At 38.5% G+C, this 25,659-nt stretch overlaps 1 protein-coding gene across 1 annotated transcript in view; it reads right to left on the reverse strand.

Annotated features, from left to right (window-relative positions):
* Positions 1-707: 707 nt before the first annotated feature.
* il1rapl2 (interleukin 1 receptor accessory protein-like 2) overlaps positions 708-25,659 on the reverse strand; it is a 190,878-nt gene continuing 165,926 nt past the window's right edge. Inside the window, exons 9-20 of the mRNA XM_042493850.1 lie at positions 23,935-23,950; positions 16,008-16,024; positions 14,123-14,263; positions 13,328-13,388; positions 12,783-12,895; positions 7,305-7,450; positions 6,611-6,688; positions 6,402-6,518; positions 3,241-3,363; positions 1,711-1,950; positions 1,522-1,552; positions 708-1,272 (exon numbers count right to left, since the gene is read on the reverse strand). Of these exons, the coding sequence (XP_042349784.1) occupies positions 1,184-1,272; positions 1,522-1,552; positions 1,711-1,950; positions 3,241-3,363; positions 6,402-6,518; positions 6,611-6,688; positions 7,305-7,450; positions 12,783-12,895; positions 13,328-13,388; positions 14,123-14,263; positions 16,008-16,024; positions 23,935-23,950 (1,172 nt within the window). The 3' untranslated portion in view covers positions 708-1,183. The remainder of the gene's footprint in view (positions 1,273-1,521; positions 1,553-1,710; positions 1,951-3,240; positions 3,364-6,401; positions 6,519-6,610; positions 6,689-7,304; positions 7,451-12,782; positions 12,896-13,327; positions 13,389-14,122; positions 14,264-16,007; positions 16,025-23,934; positions 23,951-25,659) is intronic.

Raw genomic sequence — 25,659 nt, forward strand, 5'->3', positions numbered from 1 at the left:
TATTTGATTATTATTATTATTTTTTTTATCTAAATGGGTGGTCATGCAAATAGAAAAAGCCAAGTCCCTTATGCTTTTAACTTGGTGGTAAAAGTTGGCAGGTCACCTCTTGGCCAATTCACCCCTTGATGACTTGACTAGTTGCTGATTACTGGGTTACAAGGTGAGCTGGCTGGTTTGCAGTCTCTTGGTGCCTTTTAGCTCAAGAAGTAACACGCCTTTCAGTCAGCTAGTCTTAACAACTAGCTACATTTTTCCCTATACACCAGCTAACTGTGCCTTCTCAGTATATGTTTAGCAATTGCTTTACACTTCTTATCTTAACAGTCTGGCTGGAGTCCATTTCTTTTAGGTCAACCTTTTCTAAGAACCAAACCAGGTAGCTAGCTAGCTGGCTAGGAATTGTGTTTCAAGAGGTTGACTTGTTGTTTTAAGGTGGACTGGTATTCCAAAAATCATTGCTTGAAGTCTGCCTCATTCACTGACAAGCCACCAAGTCAACAGGTAGATGGATAAACTGACAACTCAGCTAGGTAGAAGACTGACAGGCATTCCAATATTATGCTACTTTTGTTTGTCAATCGATCGATATTTCCTAGTAGTTAAGCAGCTGAGGAATCAAACTGTTTTCCAGCTACACAGCTGGTGTGTGACCAGACCGCAGTCAAGATAATGCTTTTCTGTGCTCTGACGTCCAACTTTGTCGCCTACCTGTCACTGTTTAGGTATCTCAGACCTTTTCATTGACTTTTCCAGTTCATCACATAACCATGTCTGTAACCATCTCCAAACTCTCTGCACCAGTCACGTGTGTATGACCAGTCGTGTTGTATCATAGTGCTCCTTTCCAATGGTCACGGCCACACAGCTTAGATACCAGTTTGTAAATCTGAATCCATTCCTCTGTAAGCAGTCTGCAGCCAGTAAATCCAACCATTGTGAATCCAAGGCTTATACAGTCTGTAAGCAGTCCTTTGTTCACAGCGTGGGATAAAGAGGCCCCAAAACTAGTCTGCAGGCAGTCCTTAAGCAGTCCATTCCAAAAACTAAGGCTGTACACAGTCCAAAAACCCAATAAAAACCAGTCGACCAACCAGTCTACCCCATTTCCAAAGCCAGTGTAAAAGCAGTTTGTGAACCGGTCTGTAATCCAGTACCAGTTGAGGAGTGCCTCTACCAGATGTCAGAGCTTAGTTCTCTGCTGGTTAGTGGTACGAAGGTGCTGTTCAGGTGGAGTTCTGGTTTCTTCCCAAGCGTACTGCTCTGAGGCACCTGGAATAAACAGCGCAACAGGGATCAGCAAACCAAACCACGACTCCAAGCAAAAATCTACAATTGAAAAGAGCAAACATTAAACATATACACACTACTACTGCATGCCAACAGTGCACCATGCCTCATATATGACAACCATACTTCATAATACAGCTATTTCCCAGTCTGTTAAAATAAATACATATTTTAGGTTGGATAATGTGAAGATACTTTTTTCTTTCTACTTTCTCTTTTATCCAAACAGACCTCTTGTTCCCCAGTGAACTGCTCTGAACCCCTGGGGAGAAAAGAGGGGTTTTATTTTTAATGTGATAAAACTACATGCACAAAAACAACAGCATGGCAATTCAAGAAAAGGATACATTGTGTAGATGTTGGATGCTAGAAACTATCCAAGAACAGCAACCAGACAAGTGGTTCTGTCTTTTCTCCCACCTGTCCATTCAGCAGTGTCATGGGGATGTTGCAATAGACGTGGCGCCCCCCGGGGCCCAGAGTGGAGAACTGCACGGTGGAGGGAGGTGGGAGGGGAGGCGACAGGGAGGAAGGCTGTGGGGGAAGCTGGAACTCGTAGCTGCGGCAGAAATGCCTCATTTGGGCTGCCGTGGCAGTGTGCCCGCCTCCAAGTGGCAATGTCATCTGGTTGTAGTCGGGGATCTCCGTCGCCAAAGCAACCTGTAGTGAGATACAATGACTTTCTGTTAACTTTTAGCACTAAAAATATTATTTAGTATTATTTATTTATCAATACATGAGGCAATTAAACTTTATAAGTTATCAATGCCCACATTGTGAAGAGATTTTCACGTTTAACATGAACTGAGAAAAAAAGCCAAAACTGGATTTCTTTCAAACCCCTGCTAATTATACATCAAAACAGGCTTAAAACCTGTAGTTTTTTGTGTTTTTGTGTGTTTTTACTTCATTTAAATACACAACAGCTGGATAATTAATGTGATATTAGGAAAAAAAGCCCCTTGAAAAGAAATTGGTCCTTTGAAAGATGCCCTTTATAAAAAAAATAACAATTTATCAATTTATCAATTTATTTACTCATTTCTTCATTTCAAAATGTATTTCATAGGCATTATTAATTATTTATTTGTTTTAACATTAACTTAAATTGCAGTGGAGGGATTCATGCACTTATGAAAACTTTATTTAAAGTTTATGTCAAAATAAAGAGAGAAAGAGAAAGAGAGAGAGAGAGAGAGAGAGATGAAAAGTGATGTGAATTATAATGAATTATAAGTGAATTATATGCCAATACTAAATCAATTTCACACTTTAAAGGCACAGCAATTGCACTGTCAACAAATATAGGTCAGAAAAAACATTTGTCTGATTTAATGTGACTTCCTTTAAGAACCACACCCACTTCTGGTCTTCAGTGTGAATCCAGATGCAGACAGATAATGACGTCTCTGTACACCTTTATTAAAATGTAGTTGAATCAACACACTTTTAAATTAGACAACCTATGTGTATCATTGTTCCAAATTCACTTTGAATTACATGCCCCTCGCCTGCATAAATGCCTTTTTTTTTCCGGATACACAGTTGGTGAGTGGGCTATTTTTGGTGGGGTGGGGGTGTTTTCAGATTGGCTGCCAACCTGTTATAAAACCTCTGCTGCATACAGCATGGGGAAACACATCTTTTCAACAAACAACAAAAACACGCTCATGTTTTACAGCTTCAAAATAGGTTATTTAGAGTATTACACTAGATTATGTAAATGAATCTAATTCCATGTCCATGAGTTTCTGTGAAAGCCTGACCTATAAATTCCAAGATGTGTGTGTAGTACTGTGTGTGTACATCTGTGTTTTTGCATGAGTGCATGTCTTACACACAAAAAAATTGTACACTGGGCTCGTCATTACCACCTGACACCAATGAATGAGAAAACAAGAAGCCGAAGTTAAAACATCACTTTAAAGTAATGCACGTGCAACAGCTGACCTGATGGTGTCCATGGCGACTCTCATTAGGGGGCGCCAAGGAGGCAGAGGTGGTTGTCATGGCAATGGTGGAGACTGTGGTCTGTAAGTCACCAAAGAGGCCCTGTTCACCAGAGTCCATCACCTGTTACCATAGAAACACAGTTACATAGCTTGTGCAGATTTATACAAATACAATAAATACTAAAGAAATAAATATAATAAGAAACAAATATAATAGTCTTCAAGGTGATGTAGAAATGATCACAGTGATAGGAACTATACTAGGATACAAGGATTAGGCCAACTCATAAGACTTATGATATTCTGTTTTTCTCGTTAACATTGAATTAATTCTACTAAAAAGTGTCGTCTTTCTAGCTAAAGCCTGATCTATCTTATTGTTGTCCAAAAACCATTAAAACCAAAATTTTTCACTGGGTAACATGGTTCTGCAAGTACTCACTACTGCATCAAATGTTAATTAATCTGTAACTGAAAATAGATCCCAACAAAAACACAATTTACTGTTTGAGTAACATTGGATAAAAACTAAACAGCCCGGAATTAGGAAATTATTTGAACTATAGTTTTATTTTTTTTCAGTAGGTTTTTTGGATATAGACAGTTAAAAACTCTTAAGAGACAGCCAAAGGGCCTGTGTCCGCACTGTTTTTTCTTTGTGCCACCATCTTTTTTCAATTGTTCCCAATGAGGAGAGAGTGAATGCAGCTGCATGAGACCGCCTGAAGAAAAAGCTCCATGCCGACCATCTTTTATCGAGTGTTTCTGGTTGAAAATCTCTGATCTTTTTAGAAAGGAGCTGCTATTGTCACAGCTGCTACTTTAGTTACTGTCTATCCTGAACAGTTTGATGTCAGCCGGGGAGGGGAGGGGAAGGTTAAACAAAAGGTTAACTTTTCCATATCAATACCTGCAAAAAATGTTACACATATAGGCACATATGGATGAGATGCGGCTATGTATGGATGATTTATTATTACATCCTGCACAAAAACTATATAAATTTGATCACAAAAAAACCCCAACTATTTTGTTTAAGTTTATTTTGTTGCATTTATGTATTTAGGACATTTAACAGTGGCCATGTTCAAATGATCTAGGACAGGTGGACAAAGGTCACATGGATTTAGGCAGTCCATAAAATGTCATCCTCCATGGTTTTGGTGGTGTCGAGGGGTGAAAACACACCTGATTGCCATTCAGCGTGAGTCGCCAAGCATGATGGATGGCTTGAATTCTTCAGAGTTCTTGTGCAATTTTTCAAGAAGTTAGGAAGTGTGTTCCTTGGCCCATAAATTGAAGAAGTACTTTACCTCTTCTTGGCTATATTGTGTTACACCAAGCTTTCCAAGCATGAATAACTGCAGACCATAAGATGTCAATGTCTATACAGCCACTAAAACTCACAAAGCCCTGAAAGCTGGGGTCGTTTTATGTGCGGTGATTCTTTGGTGCTCTAAGTTACAGTGGCACTGTTCTCAGCTGGACTAATGAAGAAGTAAAGGAGTAAACATCACAATATTTCACTGAAGGACATTAAGAAGAAACTTTCCCATCTATTTTACTTATGGTCAAAAATTAAAATGCAACACTTTTGTTTTTGCTCCCATTTTTCACTGGTTTAAGATAAAGTTCTAAGATTTTTGAATTTCAATCCAAATTTTAATCCATGCACCTGACAGGTGTGGCATATCAAGATGCTGATTAACCCTCTGAAACCTGGATGGATTCTTATTCTTGTGTGCCTCCAGACACCTTTCACAAGCTGTTTGACCCTTAATAACCCGAGCAAATTGTTTTTATTCTTTTGATAAAAACAACTTGACAAGAAATGTCCAATAAATTGTAAAAAATCAGTAAACTGTGACGAAGAAAATGACCTAAAAATAGTTTTAAAAAAAGAGAATTTTTTTCAAAAAACAGGGAAAAAAAAGTCCCAAAAATAATATATTTAAGTAATTAGAGTAATTGTATAATTAAAATGTTGTTAAAGAAAAAAATGTATTTCAGCACTTTTTTAAAAAAAGGTCATATTCTTCTGTATTTGTGTTCCTTTTTTGCATATTTTTAGGTAATTTTCTTGTAACTTTTTTTAGATTTGTTTTCTCATTTTTGGAACATGTTTTAGGTTGCTCATTGCCATCTGCCCAGGTATTTGAAAGAAAAAAACATTTTTTTCAGGTTTTAAAGTGTTAAAGCTTTGTTACTATGGAGGTGTTCCTCAGGATGGTCACAATAAGGGAGCCCTCTAAAATGCTCGGTTTCATTCTGGAAGAAAAGACATTTATTGGGATTTAACAGACTTTTTTTTGTCACCTCCAGAAGCACACCTGTGTAGTAACGATGTTATTAATACAGCATCATTATATGCCACACCTGTGAGGTGGCTCAATTATCTTGGAAAAGGAAAAATGCTCACTAATACAGATTTGAACAAATTTGCGACCAAAATTTGAGATAAATTATTCTATTCTGTGCATAAAAAAAGTCTTCGATCTTTAACATAAACGGGTGAAAATTGGGAGCAAAAACAAGAGTGCTGTGTTTGATTTTTTTGTTCAGAGCAGTTCACTCAACATTTTGTCTCTCAATCATTATTCTGCAGGGCCGAGCAGCAGGGGAACATCTCTTTGCTAATCAGGGCATACACCACCCGAGGTGTTAACACATGGTAAACATGTACACTTTTTTTCCCGTTGTGATTCCAATTTTCATACATTACCTGTATTTAGCAGACATTTCAAAGGCCATCTGTTTGCTGTGAGTGTACGTGCCGCAGGGGAGTGCAAGGAAATGTGCAAACTGCAATTTCCATAGCTACTTTTTTTTCTTTCCAGTCTCCTGAACATGCCATGGGGAAAGTATATTTCTGCCTTTACACCTGTAGCTATACATGATATATATAGCTTGTGATTCTTGGGTTTTCAGTGCATCTTTAACACATGCAAGTTCACCCGCTTCTTCAAATTATTGTATACTTATGGACAGTGTCGAGGGTTTAGAAAAAAAAAAGTAATGCTGCAGTTTCCCACTGTAGTATTTATCATAGTAACTACTGTAAAGGATTGCTTTTTACTCATTCAAATAATGCCGGTGTGTAAACAACCATGAAAAACATATGGAAAAACTCATTTTAGACTTTTGTTTATGGCAGCATACCTGGCGTCTGGACAACGTCTCTCTGCGTTTGGCAGGCATCTCGTACACCACCTGTTTCCAAAACTTAGATGACAGCTCATTGCTCTTAGGACCCCTCCACTTGATGATGGATAAAGCCTAAGGAGAGTAGAGGAGATTATTCAGGTGTCTTATTGCTCTTATTCTCCTATTGACACCCTTTGGATCACACCCTTCCTCCTGCTGTTTACCTTGATTGTATGTTTCAGTGCCTCCACCTCTTGGTAGTTGATGACATTCTTCAGGTCTGCACACTCTATCATGATCACCTGGACACACAGAAACACAGAGGTAGAGGTGTTTCTGAAGACAGAACTCTTCATGGATTTAACCCTTGTGTTGTCTTAACTGTCTGTATATTTTACTTGTCCTAAGGGCCAAAAATGATTCACCTTCAATAAAATCCCTAAAATAGCAAACAGCAGCTTGATTCAATTTTAAAACCCCAAATCTATTTAGCATGAAAAAACAACCTGTGATTCATCACAAATTTTGTGAATATCTTGGTTTTCCCTCTTCACAATGCAGAAAGATTGCATTTAATCAATGGAATCCACTCTGTTTTATTACACCAGTAAAGTAGAGCTTAATTATTATTATTATTACTAAATGTACTGCATAGGTGTATACAGAATTTTTAGCAAGATATATCACTTGTGTAGCCTAAGAAAGAAAAAGGAATGTGCAAAAAGTAGTTTGAATGCATTTTATTATAGGGAAACATTAACTGTCTTTAGCAACATGTTGAATAAAGATCATTTGGGGGGTTTTCTATACTGTTAAACATAGTGACAGTTAATTTTTGACCCCTAAGACGATGTAAGGGTCAAGGGACCTGCCTGTCACTCAGATTTGTGTATTTCCGGTTTACTTCCCCAGTTGTACCTTAATCTCTCCGGTCACCAGCATAGAGTGGAGGCGTGTCTCTATCTGGAAAATGCTCCACCCTCTTTTGGCCACAAACTCTGGAGTCAAAACGATGATCAAACGTCTGCTCTGCTCCACGCTACGAGCCAAGTCCTCGATGTAGGCTGAGAGACAGAGACATGGGGACAAAGTTAAAAGAAAAGTTCACCCAAAAAATGAAAATTCATTCAATATCTACTCACCCTCATGTTGATGGAAAGTCAGGTAAAGTTTTACAGTCCTCAAAACACTGCTGGACATTACCACCTCACCGCTAGATGCTACTAAATTCTATACAATAAACATTTAATATTTGCTGTGTCCCCAAAAACGTTCATGTAGCTTTCTGTGATGCACAAAATGTGTAAGTGTAATGTTTGACCTGCTTTGTTGGTGGCTTTTTAAAGAAATTGTTCAGCATCTTGGGATATATGGAAATGGTGCTTGTAGGCTTATTTTTTTTTTTTACAGACTACCTGTTTCTGTGTTTCTAACAGTTATGCTAAGCTAATTGCCTCACACATAGTAGCATATTTGAGTGGGTGAGTATTTTGAGCTTGCTTTTTACTCATTCATAATTTTCTATATATGCTATACTTACACATCATCCATGTGCCTAATATACTATGTGCACTTTTTTTTCCTTGTCTGTCTCACATGTATGTATGTTATGTGTACTCTTGGCTATCTCAGTGGAACTTTTCATGGATCACAGAGGAAATCAGCACAATAACTTTTTTTTCTGTCTTAATCATGTCAGGTGGTAGATGGTGGGGGTATAGTGGGCCTTTTGAAGAGATATAAAGAAAACGTTGAGTGTTGGTTGGTGTTACCAACTGTTTTTTGTCCCTGTTATACAAATAATGGGAAAAAAAACACATAAAAGAAAACTATTCCTCTAGTCATGGATTTGTTTTTCAAAAATAGCAAAAAAATATTACATTTAGAGAAAATGTTTCATTTAATATTGATTTTAGGAAAAGAAAAGGAGAGTTTCAAAAGGTAGCAGAAAGAAGAAGTGAACTCCCCTGTATAGTATCTGTGTATTTTCGCTGGCGGCATCCTTCAGCTCATTTTGTTGAGAAATGACTGGGCTGAGTGACAGGAGGATATAGCAGAGTGACAGAAATGCTTGTGCAGGAGTTTTGGCTCTGACAGGCGGCAGTGGAATCAGCTCTTAAATGGGGATCAGAGTTGTGCTGATACGCCACCATCAGCTTTTACTTAGAACTCAGGGAGGGAAAAGTGAACTGGAGGAGGTGAATAGGCAGGCGATGAGATGTTGAAAAGGAGGTAGAGCGACCTTAAGCATCAATATACGAGGCAATGGAGCCAAAAGAGTTTACCACACTTTCAAATGCTTCTTCTCATTCTCACTGTGGTGCTGCTGCTTCGTACCAGGCTGTGTGCAAACACATCTTCTCAAACTGTCTCATTTCCAGTTTCTTGTTTGTGACATTCTTAGTGTTCTTCTGGAACGTGCGTCACCGAAATTGCTCATTATTTCTCAAAATTTGTAGTTACCGAAAACGTCTGAAAGCCACGCGTTGTGTGAAAAACAGATTACCCCTCTCTGTGTGTCTGCCTCCTTCTACCATCTCTTCACTTGCTAACTAAATTAATGGCAGGGACTCTTCAACAACACATTGCAATTTCACGCTCAATTTAAGGGGCACAAATAGTCCAGAACACCCCAAAATTCAGTCCCTTTCTTTCTCTTCTCTGCTCTTCCATCTCTCTTCGTCACTCTCTCTCGCTGTACTTCACATTTAACCTCCCCTCCTCTCCCCTGCCCTTTTCTTCTTGTTCCCGCGCTCTATTTTTGAGGATTATGTAAATCAATTAATGAAATAACACAAACCAATGACCCCGTCCCCACCTCTTTCTGCTCCCGTTGTTTATTTCTCGCTCTCTTGTTAATTTCGGAGGGCTAATGGAGTGGATAATTGAATGTTGTATTTTAGGTCGCGTTGCCATGTTGCTCTGTCAATGGCTTTGGTGCGCACTGAAAAGGCACCTCTCTCTGTCTCTGTGAGTCACTCAGTCATTTTCACACTCTGTAACCTTTAGTCAGTATGCAGCTTGGAGAGAGTTGTGTGTGTCGTTATGCACGGTGGACATTTGTTTTTAGGATGTTTTGAGGGCAAAGAGAGGGAGCCTCATTTTTGGATGAAATATGACTGTCTTGACTGTTGCGTGTGTGTTGAAAGAAGGCATAATTTTGGCTGAGGGCAATTCATTGTGAACCATATTTAAGTAAATTTATTTATGTATTTTAAAAGAAAATGTTAAATAGTGCACAGAACCTACTTTCATTTGTTACTTTCTGGCCACATTGTAAAGTTATTTCAGCCTCTACATTCTTTCTGGGTGAGTTTTTTTGACACGTTGAAATGTAATTTTGGGAATAAAATGCTAATGCACAGGGGATAATGGCTCAATATTTCACTTCATGCATTAGTTTGATTTGTGTGTTGAAGTAACCAGGTGCCTCAGGGATTACTGAATGTGTTTTATGATGTTTTTAAAGCAATGAGCAGGTATATTACAGACTCAGTCTCCTGAAGCAGAGTCACATTGTCTAATAACTAGAAAAGAATATCAAAGGAAAAAAATAGACTCAGAAGTTGTCCATTTTTAACTGGACAAAGAAATACAAATATCAACACTGCATACATCATATATAGCTGTGTTTCCAGCAGCAGGTCGGCTCACTGCAGTTCAGTTTGGTTTGCATTTTGTGCGTTTCTATTATGAAAAGATGTGAATGGCACCAATGGAACTGCATCTTACCATCCCCTTTTTTTGTCACCTCTCTGTTGCCGTACGTAACACAGTAATGTGGTACTAAAAAGTGGAGCTACAAACACTGCAGTAAGTTCACTGGTCAGGAGAGAATCAACACTCTGAGCTCAGTGCTGAGCTGCAGCTACTTTATCCACTGTTCATACCTTGACAAGCTTTTCGTAAATTCGTAAACTCTGCAAACTAAACATTTGCAGCCTCTAGCGGCAGCTGTAGACTGAGAAAAAATAATTCAATTCACTAGATGCTCTGATGGCAATTTTTAAGGTGAAACATTTACTTGTAAAGTTACTACGTGCATAAGTTGACCATGTGAATCCATCAACACACCTAAATTTCAATCAGACAACTTTGCCCACTCCATCTGTTTTTATTATCTCTCTTGGAAGACAAACTCATTTGGTAATGAGTGAAACTTCAAGGGTTTAAAAATTATATATGAATTTATATATATATATATATATATATATATATTCGAGATATAAATACATATTTCATATATTTCAACTAGATTAGTCCTTACTTGGAGAGAGAAAAAGGCGTTGGAGCATCATACCGGTATACAACGGCAACACTAAACCCCTGCCTTTGTTCTGAAAATGTCGGTGTGTAGCCCTGTTCTTTGGACAATACACGTAATGCAGACTTCCCCATGATGGAAGCCATGTGATGAACAAGGAAATGCAGCGAGTGCTGCTGACAACAGCAAGTGACAACAATCCTGCCCAAATACAGAGTACTGTCTGCAGTGGAAACGCTACACAGATCTAGGGTCTAGGTACATGTTTGTAGGAGTTGCTTTTGGTTCTGAAGGCACTAACTGAAAGTTTTTGTTGGAAATGCATCTTATATGTTATTGGGAAAGTCAAGATAGAAAATAACAGTTTTATAATATCTTGGACTTATAACAGGTCATCAGGTTTTCTTCACTGACATAATCTTCACAATGAACACCTCTTTTTGATTTTTGAAGTATGAATGTAATCTCCAGTAGTAAAAATACGACTTTTTATGGCAAGTGAGGTATTTACTGGCAGATTTTATGTCGTAGAACAAAATGTGAGGCTCTCTTAAGCTTGTGTTAACCACAGACCTTATTTCAGGCATCTAACCAAAAGCCCATTGACTTCGGGACGAGGGAACCGGGAATGCTAAAAGGCTTGCGGATATCATTGGTAGGACTCATTCTGTTTTTTTTGTTAGTATTTAATAGCCACTTTTTGTTATATTTTGACTTCAAAAGTTATGTATGACTTTCAGAGAATCTTTAGTGACACCCCTCTGAGCCTGTCAGGTGAACTGGAGCCAGCATTCTGTTAGCTGAGCTTAAACGTTGTAGCCACGGGTGAGCCCCCGGGCACTGACATAGTTACTTAATCCTTTGTTGATACAACGTTATTGATTATTGCAGTTTGAATGATGCTGCATTTTGTATAAATCACCAGAAAAGCAGTACATATGTCCTTACACATGCATACATTTAATGCATGTGTGAGAATGTTTGGGAGAATCTTAAAAATGTTTATGTGATAAACAGTTACATGAACCAGATGAACCGCCCTTCAGTCCAATCTAAATCTCATCTCCACTCAACATCCTGCAGCAGGCAAGGCCAGAGATGACTTTAACATGATGGATGGGTATATGTGTATATATGTGTGTGTGTGCGCGCACTGAGAATACTGACAAATCTATATTACAGTATAGCTGCCCTTTTTCCTCATACTCTTATTGCATGTACAGTATAACCACAATGCCCTGCAAAACTGTGCTAAAGTTTTTTCATAATTAAAATTTTTCACAGTGTTCAGCGCACATTTTTATATGCATTTGTACTTGCAAGCATGCAACAGCTGCAATACGTGCTGTCAGTGTTCAGCACATCCTCAAACTTTTAGTGTGTTAGTAAAATAAAGGGGGATAGACAGAAAAGAAGATAGTATGTGCCTACATGTGAATGGCAGCAAGTATTTTCCCCTTTCGGTGTGTCAATAATGGACATGTGTGTCTGTGTGCACCTGTGTGTGTGTGTGTGTGTCAGGTCAGAGCATTGTGTGTGTGTGTGTGTGTGTGTGTGTGTGTGTGTGTGTGTGTGTCAGGTCAGAGCATTGACAGATAGAGCAATAACAGCCATTTTTTTCCCCCTCCAGTTAGACAGAGTGACACATAACCCTAGAAATGATGACAAACGGTGTGTGTGTGTGTGCACCCTGTGCAATGTGTGTGTATGTGTGTGTGTGTGTATGCGCGCTCTGTACAGTGTGTGTGGGAATTTGTGGTTGTGAAACTGAGATCCAGACATGAGCTACGCTGTGAAAGACACATATTGTGATTTGTGACGGTTTCACAGGAAAGTGGAACCATGAACATGTGAGAAGCTGCATCTGAGGTAGAGTGAATGTGTGTGTGTGTGTGTGTGTGTGTGTGTTTTGAGTGTACATGTAATTTACACCTGAGATCATACACAGACGTGTGTGTCTGTAAGTGTGTTATGATGAAGATCCGCATACATTCTTATTTATTCTGACAGAGTGATGAATTCTGGGTATTGGGGGCTATAAAGGCCCCTGGAGAGAGGGAGGCAGGATGTGTGTTTGTGAGGAGGAGGGGAGGGGGGAGAGGAGACAGACAGATAGATAGATGGGTACTTACTGCTGCTGGGTATGAGATCTCTGTCTGGTATAAACAGCTTGTATCCATAATGTTTCTCTAGAACATCCGGCAAGATCTCCAAAGCAAATGTTTCCTCATCGCTGCTCGCCCGGCTGTGGAGGAGAAGTAAGATTACGTTTCCAGATTCAAAATCAAATAGTTAAATAAGCACCCGGTGATGGCTGCAAAAATATTTTAGGGGTTAACAGTTACAAACCTGCTAGATTAGGGAATGGTTATCTTATTTTAGCATACAAATAGAGGGAAACACCTAGCCTGGCTCTCTCCAGATGACAAAACTACGCCCGTCAGCACATCTAAAGCTTATTTGAAAAATTAAAATGTAAATTATTTTCTCGTTATTAGTGCAGGTACACAGTTTAGCTTCTAGGAGGAGAAAAGTTTGCTTCATGCTCAGTAATGCTGGCGGCCTCGGGCCATCTGTTGCTAATGATGGAGATCGATTGAAGTGTTTTTCATGCTGTGGTTGTGAGTTCAAGACTAAGTGTTGTTAGCAAGATAAAATGTGTACAGAGGTCACTAACCTGCCCAAACAGTCAAGGTCCACTTTAGTGTAGGACAGATAGGCATCATACTCCTTATTATCTGTGAAGAGAGACACAGTTAGCAGTTTAAACAACATCAACTGATACTTTCACATCATCCTACATTTGGACTTGAGGAAAATAAAAGGAATCAGCAATTTATCTTTGAGACACAAAGGCATTACCCTACTAAGAAAATCAGACTGACTTAAGCTACTGAAAACTACAAAATTACTTCTGTTTATTTTTCTTTTGTGCGTTTTTGTTTGACATTTACAGTCCTCTGCTCCTTCTGTGGCAGTATGTATTTTGAAATACGCACTCATTTTGTTGTGAGTTGCCCATCTGAACACTGCTGTTGTTTGATTGTCCTGATTAAGGCCACATTTAGACGAGAACGGCCCTACTAAAAACTGAAAAGTCTTCCCATCACGTTTTAAAAAAAATCTGTGTTTGTATGATAACATTGTGAAAACGTTCCTCGTGTACATGACTCCGCACCAACAACAGAAAACGCTGTAGTATGCATGCTTGGCCAGTAACTGCAGATAATTGAGGGCATGTGCGAAGTGCGGCTGTGATGTCACTGTTCTAACAGGATGCACACGTTGCCAAAGCGACAGAAGGGGTTGTGTTTTCAAAAAATTACAGTCTGAAACCCGGTTTCAAAGTTTGAATTTTCAGGCCCCCAAAACATTGCTGTTTTTGAAGGCCAAACCACAATAAAAGTTTAAACGTTTCATGCAAGAACTGTTGCCATATAAGTGGCCCCTAAACGTGAGTCCAGAATCTTACCATCTTCAGTTTCATCACTCCCAAAGTGTCTCCTGTAGCAGAGCATGATCTCTAGATTGTAACACTTATAAAGTGCTGTGAGGACTCCCAGCAGCAAAAGTATGACCCCCAGACCTCCAGCCAGCTCCAGACGATACATATCTACAGTCAGAGACACAGACAGGGGAAGAGCAGAAAATATGAGATCGTGCAGTTTATTGTTCAGATGATCTCAAATGATGAGGTAAAACCTAATAAGTCACCTTTTTTCTCAATATATCAGATTTTAAACACTGTATCTGCGGAGGTGTCTTTCTCTCCAAAACAAGTGAAACCGGTGAAAAAAACAGTTAAAACATTAAATAAAGCAACAAAACACGTTACATTCAGTCTGACTCCGACACTATTTGGAATGTTGGTGATGGGCCGTTTTCCCAGCGCCCAGCACCTTGCAACCACATTAACCACTCCCTCTGCAGATACAAAAAGCTCACTCTAAAGTTACAAAAACAAGTGATAATACACTAAAGAAAACATACATTTTATTTTATATACAATTTCTTACAATATGTCATCAGTTTGCTCAGGTTTCAAAGGGTTAACCGCTACCTCTATCAGGCTTTAAGTTTATATATATATATATGTATGTATGTATGTATGTATGTATGTATGTATGTATATATATATATATATATATATATATATATATATATATATATATATATATATATATATATATATATATATATATATATATGTATGTATGTATGTATGTATGTATGTGTATATATATATATATATATATATATATATATATATATATATATATATATATATAAGATATAGATATAGATCTATGAATAAAGTTTTACTTACTTTTACTTTTTTTTCTTGTAAAAGTAGAGCATACTGTTTGGAAACTCTTTCCGACGTGCCATACTCAGACATGCCACACAAAGTGAGATTTATGCTATTTTGGAAGTGTTTTCAAACTGTACGTTTCACATACACAAGAAACGACTTTGAAGATGAGGACTATAACACAATGCTTTGTCAAAAGTACATGTAGCAAATGATCCCATCTTCAATAAAAAGCAGCAAACTGCTGCTTCTCTAAGCTTTTCAGTGGAAGCATCCAGAATATTCTTACCCAAGCTGCAGACAGAGAACTGCAATTTTTATAGTTTGTATGCTCATTGGTTGTTGTGGCCTATGTTGAAATGTATTGATGATGCAAGTGTTTGGTGCAGATCTTACAGTATGTTGTCTTTTTAAGCTCACTAGAACATGTGGAATTGATTAAAAAACAGCAACAACGAAGAAATCACCTGTTGTGTATTAGCTACAGTAGTTGGCGAAAACAGTCAGCCTCAACACAAAGTATGTTTCCTTGACTGAGACAGACAGATGACCTCAAGTCAGCATGTTAGACACACACACATCCGTGGTCTCAGAATGTGTGTGTATGTGAATGATAGTGCTATCATAGGCAATGTGAGGGTATGGGAGATTAATGGAACATGGCTGGTGAATGACACCATGGGAAATATGATCTATTAGTATTACACACACACACACACACACACACACACACACACACACACACACACACACACACAAACCTCATATCATTCCTGTGACTTTTCCTGGAGCCGCATTATTTTTAACCTGTGTTTCATGCATTTTTCATACACAATCTTGTCTGTTTATCAGTGCAGCTTAAGCAAGACTGTTTAACTAAACTATACGCTCTAATATTATTAAAACCTTCCAGCACTTGTAAACCATCATAACTGTAAAGTCAGTACACTTTTGTTGCCACTTGGGAGCACAAACACCACCTACTGGTTTGCTGCACTGTCAGATGTAATCACCATAAAGGGGAGGAGATGACATTATCTCCCACTATCATCTGTTTTTGTGCTGCTTTTATGATCTCGTACTACTTTTTTTGAATGAATGACGACATCCAGCTTGCCTTTTTCCCCACTCAAAAGACGATAAGACTCAGTTTGAAGATTAACTATCTGCAGATTTCATAACTTGCTTCAAAGGATAGATGGATTGTACAAAATGATACCAAAGTTATGATTACAAAATCGTATAATCATGATTATATATCTTTGGATTAATTCCGTCGATCAAAATGTTGAACATCTGATTTTAATCAGACACGACAGTGTAATTGTAAGTTCCTTTGCTCTCTTGCCAGTTTAGTGATAGTGTGTATAGCAACCTTCAGTCACCTACAGTGCCTGAGTGTCACAGTGTGAGCACTCTCTCTTATGTGTTACTGTTCATCTGACATTTCATAGAACTGAAACTCTGCGGGCATCAATCAGACCTGTAGTGATAATAAAGGCATACAATCATGAGCTGAATTTTAATAACATACTGTTGTACACATCAAAGTGACTACAATGTTAAAAGGGCTTCTACTGTATAATACCAGGAGTGGTTAATTCCTTATACAGGCAGCAGTGGAGGAAGATTTTTACATAAGTAAAAGTAGCACAATGAAAGTTCCCTGCATTTAACATATTTTATAAGCAAAATGTAACAACACATTGACCTCTGTCAGTGTTTTTTTATTGTTCACTATATTACTGATTTTTTTCCAATATATTAAACTGTATTTTATATGTACAATATTCTGGAAAATTTCTAAATCTTCCTCTATTTGAATGTTCTTTCAAAAATATATGTCTGCTTCACATGTATTTTGACCTGCAAGCATGGCAGATTATGAGTCAATGGGGCCCGGGGCACACACATGCAAAAGGCCCCACCACCGCTCCAATGAGGGAGCAAAACACACAGAGTTTGTGCTGTGCTCCGTGCAGACTTTTGCTTTTTTTAAATTTTATATGTGGATGTTTGATACAGTTCTGCTGTTGTTAAACATGGCCACCAATCAACCAATACATCAAATCTGTCTGTTCACCATTTTCTGTGGTTTTCAATGTTACACAACAGGACTAACTATTTCACAAAAGGTTATTTTGTGGATAAAGTGTTACTTTAATTTGTGTGTGTGTGTGTGTGTTTTCTTATTTGTGAAATGAAAGAAATAACTTATAATACTCTGGATAATGTTCAACATGAATTTGTTGCTGTGCAATATTATAAATTTGATATCACACACCATATTACGTTATATTATAAAAATGTTTTCATAGTGACACGCAGCAGGAGACACTTCTTTAAAATCTGAGAATCCTCCTGTTTCTGGTTGAATGATCAAACTGAATGACATAAGACTGACACTAACTTATAAAGCAAGGCCTTTTTGAATATATACTGTAGATTAAATAATAAAATAATAATAAAAAAATAATTAATAATAATGATAATAATAATAATAATAATAATAATAATAATAATAATAATAATAACAACAATAATAACTTTGTTTATATGTCACCTAAGACTTTACAAAGTGCTTTGACAAATAAAGCAAAACAGAAATTGGCTACATAGACAGTGAAATGACAATGGGAAGCCAAATAGCCTTATTCAACACAAGGGAGTTAGGATAAAATTAAAATCAGAGGACAAATAATGCAAGATGCAGAAAGTAAAATTTCAATATAAAAAACATTACAAAAAACCCCCAAAACAAAACAGAGCAATAAAAAACAAAAACAACAGAAGCCATAAAAGCAATAAAATCACAAATAAAAGGTAATAAAATAAATTAAAATAAATAGACAGGCAAACTACATAAAAAAGTAAACTAAATACAAAAGAAATAAAAAAGACAACGTGGGTTAATATTGATCTTTCTCTCTTAGTAAAAATCTCCCTAAATGCATTTATCATATCTTTAATTGACTACTGCAGTATATAATTTGCCTGAAGTTACCACGTTTGACCAGTAGACGTCTCTCCAACTCTACTCTGAGCTACTGCACCACCCTTGCTTATACATGGAGACACTATGGAAGAGGTGGGACAGTGAATGGGGGGATGGGGGTTGGCGGTCCGAGGGGGGAAGAAAATTAGTGAAATTTAACTAATTACCAAATATTTGCTCTGCTGTGAAGTGAACTCAGATTGCTTCTATTAGTAATGAGACGACACATTTAGAAACCTCTGCCTCTCCCTCTGTCTCCCTCTGTCTCCCCCTGCCCCCCCCCATCCCCCACTCTGTCGCCACTCCCCCCTTCATCTATCTCTCTCACATATTTTCCATTAGTAATGAGTCACTTGCTGCCGTCTCCTGATATCAGCTCGCAGGAAAATGAGAGCAGAATTTGAACACTGAATTTTATTATGATTTTTACTTATAAGGCATAAAAAGAGAAGTCATCGGTGTGGGTGGAGGGGTCTGCATGTGTGGGGTATATGATAAAAGAAATTTCAATGAGAGTTTGTTTTTAACATTACTTTTCTTCCTTCCATGCTCTTTGTCTGTCTTGACAACCAAACAGTGATGCTGACATCACAGCCTTTACTGTCTTTTTCTCTGTTTTCAGTTTTCACTTTTCCTCCACTGGCTTCATTAGATGAGCATTTAGCATCTGTTGCCAAAGCAGTTTGTCCAGACACAACATTAATGGTTATGAAATAAAAATAGCCTAAAAGTTTGTCTCCCAGTGTACCATCTGTCTCATCTTTCATTGGAACCATGAGATGCTAAAATGCCCTAAAATGCAGTTTGTTTAACGACAACTAGAAGCTAAAGAGAAAGCCGTTTCTTCACCATTGAAGTGAACAAGAACAACCTCAAATACTTTCCAAACTTTAGTCGACATAGATTTTAAACCATATTCTCAAGTCATCTCTGTGTTATCTACACTAAACTACACAGAACTCTACATATTTACATATTGTTCTGCTTGTTGATAGTTGGGAAGGATCAGACATCAGATATCAGTTAATTATTTCAACATCACCGAGCTGGAAACTCACTACACCTGAACTCACACTGCAAGCAGCATCCCCTCTCATTCTGCCTGCCACACACACACACCTGGCGCAGGAGAGTGAGAGGAGATGCCAGTGTCGTGCCAAAAAGTGATTGTTTGCCGTCCGCGGGAGCGCGCGCAGCCTGTTAAAGCTGTATCGCCCAGTATTCACGTCTTCAGCTGCTCTCACGTGGATCAGACAGTCAAAGCAAGTAAATACACATAACGTTATGTCCGTGCTAACAGCTTAGGTATGTCTTTGTGAAACTTTAATGATTCTTGAAATCCTATATTCACGTTATTGCGATTTATAGTTTGATCAGGCATGACTTTTACACGACTATAGAAAACACTGTTATTCCTGTTGTTTGTATGTGTTTAATATGTCTAACATCTTGTTTACATTTGGAAAGAAGTCTATCATACTTTACAGATTGGTAAAATAAAAATAAAGGTATTATCTGCTATTATCCTCATGAGCCTGCATTATATTACCTGCTCTGTGCCCAAGATTATAACCCCTCCAGTCCTTTTTACCTCCTTTTACCTGTTGGAATACCTTTGAAGAGCCAATACAACACATAAAAACCTGCCAAAAAGTGATTGCAGCTCCTATCTTCACACTGAAAATAATCACTAATCACTTAAGTGCATTCAAAGTGAATAGATTTGACAGACTGTAGCTCACCAAGTCCTGTTTAAATACCTTTAAAAGACAAATGCAATGCATAAAATGCAATTTTCAACTTGCCAAAAAGTGATTGCAGCTTCTATTTTGACACTGAAAGGTTGTTTCTGCCTCAAAATGACTTGATTTCATTCATAGTGAATATATTTGACAGAATGTAGCTCCCCCAGTCCTCTTTCTCCTGTTTAAATACCTTTTAAAGGCCAACTACCAACCTTTGTACAGAGTTAAACAGGTATTCAAATCTGATTCCATCAGTGTTTCTTCCCCAAGGTTACAAACAAATTCATTTAAGGTCAACCTTAATCCAGAGGATGATATTGGCTGTTTGGTAACTGCCATGAACGCAAGAAGAAGAATGAACTTTGCAGAGCAGCAGTTTAGTTAAAACAATACCACCAAGACACAGTGAAAACAGCTGCTAATTTTAGCACAGCTTAAGCTGTCAGGAGACAGGGGACACACCCTGTGAGTGGATATTTGTACTGACCTTTTACTGACACACCAGTAGTTACACTCTATAGAGGAACATAGATTGAGGATACACTTCAGGGACAGATGCATTTACACCTTTTCGACATCTGGCTAGAATGCATCTTAACCTGTTAACGCATGAGTAAATTGACTTGATTTCTTTCAAAAACATGGGAGGGCAACGAGCAAATAGCCCAAACATTAGCAAGAAATTAGTAAAAAAGAAAAAATAGAAAATTACCGAAAAAGCAAGAAAAGCAAACAAGAAAAAAAAAAAAAGAAAATAACCATAAGAAATTTAATATATATTGTTTTCATTTTTCTGTAACACAATTTTAAATATGATTAAGAGAATTAAAAATATATTGTTTTCTGGACATTATTTCCTCATTTTTTAATGTTAATATCTAACATTCTACCCCAGCTAATTTTTCAAATGATTTCTTTGTCACCTTTTCACCAACCTTTTTTAAAATGTTTTTTTTAACTTTTTGTAGTTTGCAAGACATTTCTTGCTGAGTTGCTCATTGTGTCTTCCCTGTGTTTTTGAAAGAAATGAAACCAGTGACCAAGAAAATTAATCTTATCCAGGTGTTAAAGGGTTAAAACCCCTGTCGAGGTAGTTCGAGCAATCAGAGTGATCAATTTTTCTAGAATGCTTTTCGGATGCATTTGACTTCAAACCTCAAACCTTCAGAGGCCTATAAAAGACATCAGAGAAACTCTCTTTCTAGTGTCCAGTCTTGTCATTTTCTCTTAATCTCTCCTCTCTCCTGTCAGCTGTCTGTCTCTCCCTCCATTTTTCCTTTCTAGTAAGACTCTCGTCGCGGTGGCTGAAGGCGGCTCTTTCTGCTCTGTCAGTTACAATAAGTGGATGTGTATGGTGTGTGTGCTGTAGGTGTGTGCGTGTCTGTGTGAGTGCATGCGTGCAACATAGATGCATCAACCCATTACTCCGGGTCACTGCGGGGTGAGAGCACACCCTAATTCAATCACACACACAGTGCATGAAATCAAGCTTTGATAACTTGTGCTAACTTCGGATACCTTGTGCTTTGTTTCGGCTGTCATGTTGTGTTCAGGCGCCCAAATGTGACCCTATTAGCTTCAAGGCTTCAGGCCACGAGGCGCCGGAACAGTCTGTCGGCTGGTTACCCTGGTTGGTGAACTTTTCAAAAAGTAGCCGATACAAGAGGTGGAAATTACAAATGCTTATTCAAAAGGTTTTGTTCAGTTCAATTCAAAGGTTAATAGTCAGTGACTATGTATTTAGTTCATATACATTGCTGTTCAATACACCGTGACTGTGTTTAGTTCAGTCTCCTAAACTTTAAGTTCAGTCTGTTGCTGGTTCAACAGTTTTGGTCAGCTCAGTACAAATCTCAGCCCACATGAGCACTGTTTCTCTGTTTAAATGTTCCTGTCTCTAAAAGAAATGTCTCATCATGACTGTGTCTGTGACTCTGTGCTCTTTCAATAAGCTTTTAACCAGAAAGGAACACACTGTGCATCACTACTGAGCCGACAGCGGTGCTTTCAGTCAACAGCGAGGGGAGCCGCACTGCTAAAAGCTACTGATTGAGTCACTGACATCGGTGAACTTAATAATTCTCTGTTAAAATCAGTTCATTCATACACTGAGTGCCTCGAGCTTACACTACAAATTTGGAAGTTTGTTTGTGAACTTTGAAATAGGGAGGACACACAGAGTGAAGGAGCTCTGTGCTCCTTTTGAATGCTTTAAAGCCACATTAGTTAGTTTTTTGGCTAACCTATGGCAGCAAAACAAGTTGGACATTGACCTACAGTTGTACTGAGAAGGTTTTTCCTGCACAGATGACGGTCAATTGAACCAAAAAAATAAAATGATTGGCCATAAAAATAAAACAATGAGCTTCACCCTGTCAAACCCAGGCAGGTTTTTGAATCACACCAATTTGCTCAGGATTCAGAGGGTTAAATACTTGAAAAAGGTGTCTGAAAGCAGCACAGGAAAAATTATGTTGCTCCAGGTTTTAAAGGGTTAAAGGGTAACTTCTATACTTTTCAAACGGTACCCTGTTTCCCCACATTTTGGAACCAAGTGACTTATGAGAACTTGTGAAACTGGTCCAGTGCTGAGCGACAGCACTGCAGGCAGCACTGGCAAAACAGTCTGTAATGTAAAGGTTAATGGGAAACTGTGCAACAGTCAATCTACATCCACTAAATGTGTTTGTTTTTGTCACTGACAGGCTCAAATTTACATTTTAAGTTTCTGCCAGCATTATGGAAAGAATCTGTCCACAGATAGACCTTTTTGTGAAAGAATCCACACTAAATCACTATCACCAAACCCACCAGACTCTAAAAAAACGTTATTTTATCATTGTGAAACACACTTTTTTCTAATTCTACAAAAAACAATAAAACTCTTGTTGGTCTTCCCATTGTTCCAACAATCACCAGCTTTAATGTGGTTGAAATAAACCCTTAATTCACCCACATTATGCTGGCTCTTTACTCTCTAAAATTACTGTTTATTTGAATGGAGTCTGGCAGCTTTGGGGATAGCAATTTCAGGGCTGTTTCTAATTAAACAAAAAGGATCCTCCTCTTCGACAAAAAGATCTAACTTTGTAGAGATCGTTTCTATAATGTTGTCAAACACATAGAATAATAATCTGAGCAAAAATGCCCCAAGTGGTTACATTGCAGCCTGTTTCAAGGCTGCTGGCTGTAGCACTCTTGCTGAATACCGGACGAGTTTGAAAGATATGTCTCCATTAGTCCCTTGGACCCAAAAATATGGAAACGTAGGATCAAGGATGAACAATATCAAAGTTACCTTTTAAAGGTGCTAAAGTACTCCTTATGGGAGAGTTAGATATTAAGTAAGTTGTTTCTTGTTACACGTAGACATTTTACTCATTAGCAATAATATAAAAAAATGTATTTGTAATATTAGTGCACTGAAATAAGTAGAAGTTGGCCACAAACTGAGTGAAGTTCTTACTCATAAAATGCCATAGCATTCAATATATGTATTGTTAGATGGATTATTGTACATCTGCTTAAGGTAAGTTTTCATCTTTACCTGTACATAGACTCCAATCACCCAGTGCATTACTGTCTTTTATTGAAAACTGCATGTAATTTTTCCATTAAATTTCATGTCAACTGCGCAGATAATAAGGTTTCCTCTTCTTGCTGTGATGAAGACATGCTTTTTATGTAATTGTTAGTTTCTGCACCTCATTAAAAAGCTCGAGCCATAGCCTTGTTACTCTCCTCACCCCAGAACCCGTCCTAATTGTTCTGTCTGTTGAGGCATCAGTTTCTGCTCTGAGTAGGCTGATGCGCTGAGATTCCTCCCTCCCATCAGAAATTACCATATTTTTAAAAGACCAGGCAATGTCATTAACAGCCAAAAGTTTTAAATATATTTGAACTTGATCTGAACTTCTACTCAAAACCATTCAAGGACAATGTAGTTTTAATAATCAGTCCTCTTGAGCTGGTTCTCTCATCGCATCTGAAAATAGTGTTTTGAGGAAGATAGTAAGATAAAGTTTGCTCAGAAACTAAAATCAAGGTGCTTACTGATTAGCTGAAATATTTTTTAGGTTGACAGGATAATGGCACTAAAGCGGCACTGTAGGTGGTGAGCTACACTGAACAGGGGATTTTTTTTCCAGGTTAAAGCTATTATCTCGTGCTCATTTCCTTTAAATCCATACTAATCACAGGGGAGGAGATGTAGATAAAAACAGCTTTGGGACAACTGAGAATTGGATTCTGCAAAGGATCTGCTGCCCAAAACTAACGGCTATTGCTAAATTGAGGAATGAATGGGAGGGGAAAGCAGGAAAAACACAAGAACAGGATAAATATAGCTTAATAACTAAGTTGGGGAACAAAAACCACTCCTCCAACACATCCCATTTACACCCAAGAGTACTCAGCACACCTGAGCCATGCTTTTCGTCTTTGACTGTTCTAACATCCCAACCTTCCCCCAAATCCCTTTTTGTCTCTTTTACTGTATCTTTCTACTCTCTTTTCTCTGAATACAGAAACAACTGGGAGCTTTATCCTAATGTAAGTCCACAAAGAGATACCTAGCTAAATTAGTCTCTGCCCCCCGTTCACTCCTGTTCCCACCTTCCACCAATGTCCATCATCACACTCGTCCCTGATCCACAGACTCAGCCTTTACTACTCATCCTTTCATTCCTTGCCCTTTATCTATTCACCCCTTCAACCCTCATCCCTCGTCCATTCATCTCTCATCCTTCATCCATTCATCCCTTTGACCGTCATTCCTTCACCCCTCATCTCTTCGACCCTTCAACCCTAATACCTTCATTCCTCTTCCTTTTTTACTATCCACCCTCATCCGTTCATCCCTCACCCCTCATCCTGCCATCCCATGACACTCTCTCTTCATCCCCTTATACCTTCATCCCACAACATATTATCCCTTCATCCTTTCCACCAGCTTCTTAATCCAAAATATGCAGTAAAATATAGTAAATCTTTCTCTTATTAGGTGTTGTCATTGTTAGAAAGAGACTGAAAGCAGAGGGTGGACATGAGTGTGTGAGAGCAGCAAACTTCATTTGGAATCAAAAGGAAACAAGTATGAGATGCACACCAACACAAACACTGACAGAACTCCATCGTTCAAAAGAGCACCCAGCAGGGACGAGCCAAGTAAAGTCTTCTCTGACACCTACCATGCCTGCCATGAGAAGAGTATGTGTTTCTGCGCTTATGCATCAGGTCTGATTACACACATGCATACACACACACGAGCATGCTGTGTAAACCAGAGTAAAGCTGCCTGTTGCTTCAGTGTAAAGCTTTGTGCCTAAACACACACACGTACACACTCCTGTATTCATCCACTTAATTACAGTGTGAAGTAATGACGACCCTACAGTCCTCATCCTGACCCACTGCGCAGGTGTGTGTGTGTGTTATCCCGTGTGTGTGTGTGCTTGTGCCTGTGTGTGTGAGTCCCTAGGGTGCTAGTTAAGTATAGTAAGATAGATTTGACACCCAAGGCATTCAGCAGGAGGCAGACAGGGAGTGAGAAAGAGCTGTTTTTAGTCCTCCTGTCTCTCTCTTTCTTCTTCTCTCCTTTTTTCTTCGCTCTGTCTCTCCAGATTTTCTCATGCACCCCTCAGCTTCTGCGTCTTTATCTCTCTGTCTGCATCTATTATTTCTCCCCTGTTCTCCATTTCCTTGCCTCGTTCAGTCTCCCATCGTTTCTGCGCTTGCTTTATCTCTTTCCACATTTCCCCCCAATTTCGCCTGTCCCTGCTTTTCCGCATTACGTACATTTATTTCATAGTGGGCACTCATTTCCACTGAATTTTGAGGTAACAGAGACAATTCATCTCCTCCTGCGGTGCTGTTTCTCTCTGTCTCTCTAGGTTTCTTTCTCTGTCTCTGGGTCGTGGCCTCTGACTCAAACAGGCCCGTTCTCTCTCCTTATCAGA

Source organism: Plectropomus leopardus, chromosome 9, assembly GCF_008729295.1.
Source record: "Plectropomus leopardus isolate mb chromosome 9, YSFRI_Pleo_2.0, whole genome shotgun sequence".
NCBI lineage: Eukaryota > Metazoa > Chordata > Actinopteri > Perciformes > Serranidae > Plectropomus > Plectropomus leopardus.